Raw genomic sequence first — 8,198 nt, 5'->3', positions numbered from 1 at the left:
TGACTACACCATGTTATGTACGAGAAGCTGCAAAAGACACAGGCACAAGTGGAATGTACAAAACATGGTGACATTCATTTTTAAGTAAATATAATGGGCGATATATTGCGTCACCAAAAATGATTGAGGTCATGTACATATATTGCGCGATAAGTCGATATATTGATTATTGCGACAGGCCTAATTAGAAATTTATGTTAGTCTGTTAACCCATTTAACCCAACATAGTGTTAGAACGAGTCACTGTTTCATGTTATTTTGAGCAAGGATGGATTCAAAATGCAAATTATGCTGTCAAACAAGATATACACAATATAAAGAATCGAATATACTCTAACAACATAGATATCCGTAAAACTTAAAAAAAAAAAGACAATGTGATGGGAAAGACAAGCAAAACTAAAGGTTGTGATGGTGCAAGTTAAAATGAAATTACACTATTTCAGATTCATTGGTTTTTGATATTTATTTCTAAATGTATTAAGCCTAATTTGCTCTGCCAGTAGTGCACAAATATTTTCATTTGACGATACATGTATGCTTGAAACTGCGCTCTTATAAAGGTTTCACAGCGATGCTTTCAGTGAATTGTTTTTAAAAGAACCAATTTTTTTTTCTTAGCATGAAGAACATTTTAATAATCCAAAGAACCTTTTGCCACTATAAAGAATCTTTTGCACAATGGAAAGGTTCCATGGTTGGTAAAGGTTCTTCATGGAACCGCAGAAGCCAAAAAATTAAACTATTTATTTTGAGGGTGTAACATTTGAAACATCACTATTGTTTATTCAGACTATAATGCCCCTGGATTCCCATAATAATCAATATCTGTCTTCAGCCTCAAGGCCTCCTTTTACATGTGTGAAAATAAATACACATAAATATGAATACACATTAAAGTGCACTTGCCAAACTTTAGGAAATACCATTACCCAGGGCTAAAACATCAATGTCCTCAAATCCGAGATACACCCTTGCTGTGGGGAATTTTTATTTAGAAAAATTCAAAATACATTTTTAATGCTATCCACTTGTCCTGAGATACGTGCAAGGCCCCTACTGAGGCCTTTAGACTCCCCCAAAAGACATTTTGCACCGCGGAACATTTGGCAACACATGCTTAACTTCCATTACGTAGGAAGCTTGAGATTCCCCACCTGTTCGGTCCATTCCAGAAAACCTTTTATCAACGTTAATAATTCATTAGTTATGGTTTACATTTGTTGCCGCGCCGTATGCGTCCTCGTTTATTTTAATAATTAACCGTAATTAAATAAGAAAGACGACTAAACAAACCTCCGGAGTCCGGACAGAGTTAGTGGGGGATCGAGAACATCCGCGCTGGTGGAAAGGAATCCCTCCCTCTCTCCATCTTCTCTGAAGGCACATAAACGTCCCATAAACCGCCAAACCTCACCCAAGTTTTGACTCCACGTAAACGTGGCCTGCCGCAAGATTTATCCAGCCTGCAATCTGAATGGCATCTAAAGCCACAAGCGACAAAAGAGGGATTCCTTTTAACACACGCACTACGTGGCGCGATTGCAGGTGTGAAGGATCTTTTATCGCCGCAATCAAAATCACAGTCGAGCTAATGCCAAGACGGGCTATAAAGATTTAAGACGAGGACGCTGTAAATCAGTGTGACAGAGGTTTGGGGTTTTACCCGTAAGCCGTGGCCTTTATTGCTTCACATGCACTCCCTTAGGTGCGTCTGAGACACTTTGTTACAATTAAAAAGAAAAACATTTACACCGAATAATTGCGAATAATAGCCTACAAATGTAATTATCAACTCCTGAGACAAAACACTTTTCCAAACAAACGGATTCACTAAGAAAAGAAAATATATTTTTATATATGTAAATGATACCAAAAATTAGGCCTACTTAAATATAAGCCTATTACACGATGAATACGTTTCAGGAAGTCATTTTGATTTCTTTTCTGAGGCTAAAAGTGAAATTTTTTTTTTTAACAAATATTGAAAAAAACATGATTTTTTTTTTGCAACTATGCAATGCTGTTTTAAAGCCAGTCGCTCTTTTCCCAGACTGCGCAAAGCAAATATCGAAATATTCAAACTGTTGAATTGACGGCTGCAGAAGTACGGAGTAAAAAACAAGACCTTTAATGAAAAACAAACCTATAGTTCACAGCCTAAAACTAGTATAAATACAGTAAAAGAGGAATATAGCCTATTCATTATAGCTAGACTTGAATGCGTACGATTGAACGAGTGCGCTGACTAGGCCGCGCTCTAAGCAGCCCTGGCACAGGACTGCAAATACTCTTTTAATTTTCTTTAGCATTATTAAATAAAAAACACACAAAGGCCTATTTTTATTAACACACGTACCTCTTTAAAAAAATAACAATAATAGGCATACCGGTTGCAGGCACTTTACAAACGGCTTGCCGTTCAGGCCTATATTTTACATTGAAAAAAAGACCTAGTTTGTATCTGCTTTAAAAACAAAAACTTAATTAGCAAGAAAACAATTATTCGCCCCAAAAACAAGAGCCGTCGACTATGCAAAATGAGAGAAAAGGAGATTTATTTTAGACGCAGACGTCTTGGATTCAGCGACAGTTTGGCGTGACCCAGTCTGCCGTGTGGGGAAAAGGAGAAAGGCCTATTTGCGGCCAAGAAATGGAAGCCAAGACCAAAATCCTTTAAAAATGAAGAAATTGAAAAAAGAAATTAATTATAAGAACAAGACAGAATAAGTTTAGGTACGCCTGTAGGACATCAGCTATTGAGAATTCAATTACTTATGTCTTAGCCTAAAGGAAAGTTATTTTTAAAGACCTGTCGAATGTCTGCTACAGGAATATTTAACAGCCAGAAAGAGCGACAGCCACAAACCCGGGCCAAACTGGGCTAGAGAGACTCTCCGAGATGGACGAGATTACAGCCGCAGCGGCTCGACTCCTTCAAGCGGCGTGAAGCACAAACAAGCCCCTGCGCGCATATATGGCACACGACTGCAAATACATTTTCAATTTACTTTTGAATTATTTATTCAAATACACGCATCTTTGAGGAACACAAATGCTTCTTCAAAAATAATACTGCTTGTGCAAAAAAGGCTTCAAGTAGGCAGTCAAGAACAGAGTAGGCTATAATTTCCAAAACTGACATTTGTGTTAAAATGTAAGACTATAACACATTAAACACTGCTTAATATTTGTAAGCATTATAGCCTATATCTGAGGCCAACAATTAAAAGCAAGTTAAGACTAGACTAAGACAAACATGTAGGCTAATCAAATAACAACTTTTTGTGATCTAAGAAAGTTTAGTAAAATATTTTGTAACTGCAAAAGTCTGACTTCTTGCCAAGTAGAGACAGTTAGTGTTTTTCAAAGATTGGTGACCGTAAATTAAGTCAGCCGTCAATTTGGCATGAATTGCTCCGATTAAAATAGGCCTATTATAGCCTATTGTCATGAAACTTTTAAGGGAATCATTTAATTCTATCCTGAAAGTAGCCTACTTTTTTAATACTATGTTATGTGTTGTACAAACAACAAGATCTTTATGCATAAAAATAGCCTATAATAGGCCAGCGTGCGTATCATCGCTTCACATAATCAAGCTTCCAACCTGCCTAAGATTATGAAAAAAGGTTCATAAATTATGAATGAATATGTTGAACTAGACAACTATTTAAGATAATTTTTTTAATAGCATGTCAGAAGTTGCATATGCATAAAATAGCCAATTGCATAACGTCAAAAAGGCATTTCTTTCACGCAGTCTTCACTTTAGAAGTAAACGCGTTTGAACATATTCTCCTCGGTCCATTTATTTAGAATAAAATAAGCCTACTAAACTATTACAGGAGAACAAAACATATCCCTGAATTGCACATTTAGGCTAACGTATTTTGGACACATTTCTCACTCAGGACAGGTAGATCAAAGTCCCTTCATGCCTCTGAACTCGAGCGCAGAGACACGTTCATGCACGGCAGCTGTTGGACACACCGTCGGAGCCATCTCCTGAAACATCACAGCTTGGGAAAACAACTTAAAGAAATCAGACCAGAACGTTTTATAGTTTGACATCGAAAATTCGAGCCGTTTACTATGCCGGTCGCGCTTTCTCTCCGGGCAAGCCCATCTCCTTTCATGTAAAATAGATTTGGGAGAAGCGCCATTTTCTCTTCGATCCCATGTGCAATGAAACGCACGAGAGTAGTTCCGAAACGATTCCGCGAACGAGCTGGAAGCTGGAAATAAACGCGCGGCCGAAAAGAACGCTCTAAAAAGCGCAACACATAACTTGAAATGCATTTATTAAGCAGCAATAGAGAAGACAAGACACGGCAACGGTACTACAATGCAGCATACCACACACAGACACGACTGATTAATTAAATGAAGGCATTTTACCTGTGTCAGGCAGTAGGGAGAGTACATGGTTATCTCAGAGGCGGGAAATGAATCGCGTTTTGAAGTTGAGTGGAAGTTCGCCGCGTTGCTGCATTGCTATTGCTCGCCGTCCCCCCTTGCGCTTACTCCACGCTGCTCTCGCCGCTAACCCCGCCTCGAAGGCAGAAAGTGAAAGCTCAAACTTTAGGAAGGAAAAAAACTTTTCTCTCCTTCTTGTTCTCCCCTTCACCCTTTTCCCATTTGATAAAAAAGTTGGGAGTTTCTCATTCTCTATAATCTTTCAGAAGACGTGCATTCATCTAGTGACAGAAAAGTTTAAATACACAAAACTTGGGTATATAAAATGCACCCATGTCATTTAAGGCCACTGTTTTTGAGAAATAGTCAGATTTAGCATTGCCACAACAGCACACTAGTTTCCAAAGCATGCAATACTATCATTTATACTGCTAGCCTACATGTTATAATTAATTACAGATCAATATTGCCAAGTTAGTTTTGAGTGGTACTTCCCCCTTATTTCACCTCCAAAATTTTGCAATTGTTTTGTGAATGAATAATGAATATAATTTTTTCCCCCAAATATTTTTTCTAGGTCATTTTAAGTAAATATGGTGAAAATTTTCATTTTCAGCAATTTTGTGTTGTCATAAGAGTGCATTACATATATATCAGTCATTAATGACTATAATATTATACATAACAAACTTTCAAAAATTTCAACTGAAGCCATTAAGCCTTGGGAATCAATGCAATTCTAAACAAATATGCAAAGGTTGATCAATGGCAGCAGGACTGACTGCATTCTTTGTGTCAGCGGCCTTTTCAAATGCTGCTTTCGGTTTGCAATACCTTTTTCCCCTGTGCATTACTACTGCAATCTGTATTTTAATCAGTTAATGGAAGGTAAGTAACCCCTCTCTCCCCCTCTCTCTTATTCTATGACTCATCTATAGGCCCCAGTCCTGCATCACAGTATTGCAGGGTGGTCTCCTAAATCCACATCTGTTTTGTGGCAAACCACAGCGCCCAGGCTGCCTAGCGGCATGCTCAACTATGCTTATCTTGCACCTTCTCCAGCCGTGAAACTCTGCTGTGCCACTGCTGTCAAACTTTAAGAGGCAGATTAGCCTGCTCTTTTATTAGGACTGCTTTCTCATAGACCGCTTAAGCCAACACCACAAAGGACACTTACCAATTATGGCACAATTTAATCCAGGACTACAGGATTAATCCAGTACAAAGCTTAATCAACATCTGGGAAAACACTCCATGGAGTTGTAGGTTACCGGCCTCTTTAGAAATGACCACTTCAGATTGAAAAACGGATTTACAATCGGTTGACTTTTGACATGAGTAAAGAATATATTTATTTTCAATAATTTACAAGAAACTGAATGCTGATGCACTGGGAAAAAAAGTAATATCTAAATTAACTGGTTTCATTCAGGTCAAAAATATTCATGTTGCTGAACCAACCTATACATCTGTTTATGCAAAAAAAAACAAAAACAACAAAAAACAAAGAGGCAGAAATTGTTCTTTATGATAACAATTGTTGGTTACCACTTTTTACAGATGGAATGAGCACATAAACAGTTTTTGTTTCGTTTTTATAGATGCTGATCGTTCACCTTCCCTATGCATGCAAAACTGCCACATAACATAAAACCCTATAAATTCTAAAAATATAGAATATTTTACACTAACATCTCTATATGTTTTTTTGAAACCCAACAAAATAACACCTAGTTTTTATTCTCCTTATATGGTCTAACTCAAAGCTTGCTGGGAACTAGAAATCTGCTGCAACTCATTCAGCTTAAGTTCAACTTAATGTAATCAGATTTTGAGTTCGTGTAACTTTTTTCTAGTAAGTACAACCAAGTTTCAGTAATATTTGAGTGGAATGAATTCAACTAATTTAGTTAATTTCGCTGTTTTACAGTGTAACAGTAAAGAGCTATAAGTTTATAAAGTTAAAGACAACCAGTTTTGGGGTAACGCATTACAAGCAATGCAAGTTACATAATCAGATTACTTTTTTTCAAGTAACTAGTAAAGTAACACATTACTTTTAAATTTACAAGAAAATATCAGAGTTACTTTGTCAAATAAGTAATGCAAGTTACTTTGTTTTCCCATTTATTTACTGCCAGCTCTCCTGTCCCTGCATTGAGAGAAATTAGGAGTAAAGCTGAGGTACTTATTAATTTCACTTTTGGTGTGAAAGGGCCTTTACAGTTTCCAAAAATATAACTTTTATTTTTCCATGATACTGACTGATCACTATTGGAGGACAAACTCAACAATACAGTATGTTGCTTGTGATCAAATGCATCTGCAAAACAGCTGATATACAACAACAACAACATGAAGAAAAACACTGACATTAAGAGTTAAGAGCGAGGTCAGAAAAAGGGCACACAGGTTGGCATTACCACATTGAAAGGCACAAATCCAAAACCACAGTCTTTGTGCTTCACACACACATATCTCGCAGCCATTACTCTACAAAATAGCATGAGGTGCATAAAAAAACAATTCTGCTTTCAGCGCATGCATACTTTCACACACATACAAATACATACATGCACGCACACGCACACACACCCAGTTCTTTGTTAAGCAGACCCACGGTCGAGTTGCGGTTGTAGCAGCTAAGACTTCCATTAAAACTCACATAAGAGAACCATATGCGAGCGATATAGTCCGTGTGTGCGGTTTTAACCCAACACAAACACTTTGCTTTTTACCATTCCCTAGTGGCTAGCAGATAAATAATCCTGATGATATTTTATGTAGATCATTCCTGCAGCTGCTTCTCCACATAAACTCTGCATTCCTCTCAACACTAACCACCGTCTTACCATATGAACATATAAATGCAGCATACAAGATTATTAACGGCCGCTGAGATTTATGATGCACATGTACACACTCTTCTCTCAAAAAAAGCTTTACTACACAGGATACGCAATGGAAAATTAATCAAAAGCATTATAGATTATATCTCTGCTCTATCTGAGTTTGATAGTTTACTTAACCGATTCCAACTCATCTTATCTCAATCTGAAGTCCAACTCAGTCTGGCTTGAAAGCAGATTAATTACATCAACCATGAGAAAGAAATCAAAGTTCAGTTCATCATGTTACAGTCACAAAAATCAAGAAACATATCATATGAACAACAACACAGAAAAAAGAAAGAAAAACAGGAAAATGGCTTGTACCCTGTAGGATTCAGGCACTAGGAAACACTCTGAGATGCCTGGACCTCGATGGGGACCTTCATGCACCAGATACGATTCTGTGGCCTGTAATCAAACACAAAACAGAAAATTTAGTCATAGGGTCAAACAAAAAATAACTTCTTGACCGATAAATCTGACCAAGAGCTGCATCACAAAGCCGGAAACATAACACTTCAGTGGAACATACTTCAGCCAATCACATGGTCTCTAACTCTTTTTTATTCTCCGTGTTCCATTTGATTAGATGTGAACTTAATTACTAGAGAGAAGCGAACACTGACTCTAGATCAGTGGCTAAAGGCAACTTTGCTGCATATACAGTGAAAAAATAATTGTGTAGGATTTTATGTAGAAATCGCTAGTAAATTTCACAAAATTATTACAAACAAATGGCAAGTAACCTATTGAATTAATGTGAAAAATAGTATTTTCTTGTAAAATGTGCTTTGAAAAATCATTTTGCAGTGAAAAAACATCTTCACTTCTGAAATAACTATACACTATTAATAAAAGCATAAACAACATAGCATCAAAACAAACTCA

At 37.0% G+C, this 8,198-nt stretch overlaps 1 protein-coding gene across 5 annotated transcripts in view; it reads right to left on the bottom strand.

The window, feature by feature from the left end:
* The window catches only part of nfixa (nuclear factor I/Xa), a 111,541-nt gene that overhangs the window by 91,470 nt on the left and 11,873 nt on the right, over positions 1-8,198 (bottom strand). For 3 of the 5 annotated variants that reach the window (XM_016561915.1, XM_016561916.1, XM_016561917.1), the window contains one exon: positions 7,635-7,718. In XM_016561915.1, the coding sequence (XP_016417401.1) occupies positions 7,635-7,718 (84 nt within the window). Of the gene's footprint in view, positions 1-4,401; positions 4,550-7,634; positions 7,719-8,198 lie in introns of those variants that run through there. The other 2 variants (XM_016561918.1, XM_016561920.1) reach the window with 2 other exon arrangements.

The sequence above is a fragment of the Sinocyclocheilus rhinocerous genome, unplaced genomic scaffold (assembly GCF_001515625.1).
Source record: "Sinocyclocheilus rhinocerous isolate Xijiao unplaced genomic scaffold, SAMN03320098_v1.1 scaffold229, whole genome shotgun sequence".
In the NCBI taxonomy this organism is placed as follows: Eukaryota; Metazoa; Chordata; class Actinopteri; order Cypriniformes; family Cyprinidae; genus Sinocyclocheilus; species Sinocyclocheilus rhinocerous.
The sequence above is the reverse complement of the archived record's forward strand: the minus strand, read 5'-3'. Positions and strand labels throughout refer to the sequence as shown.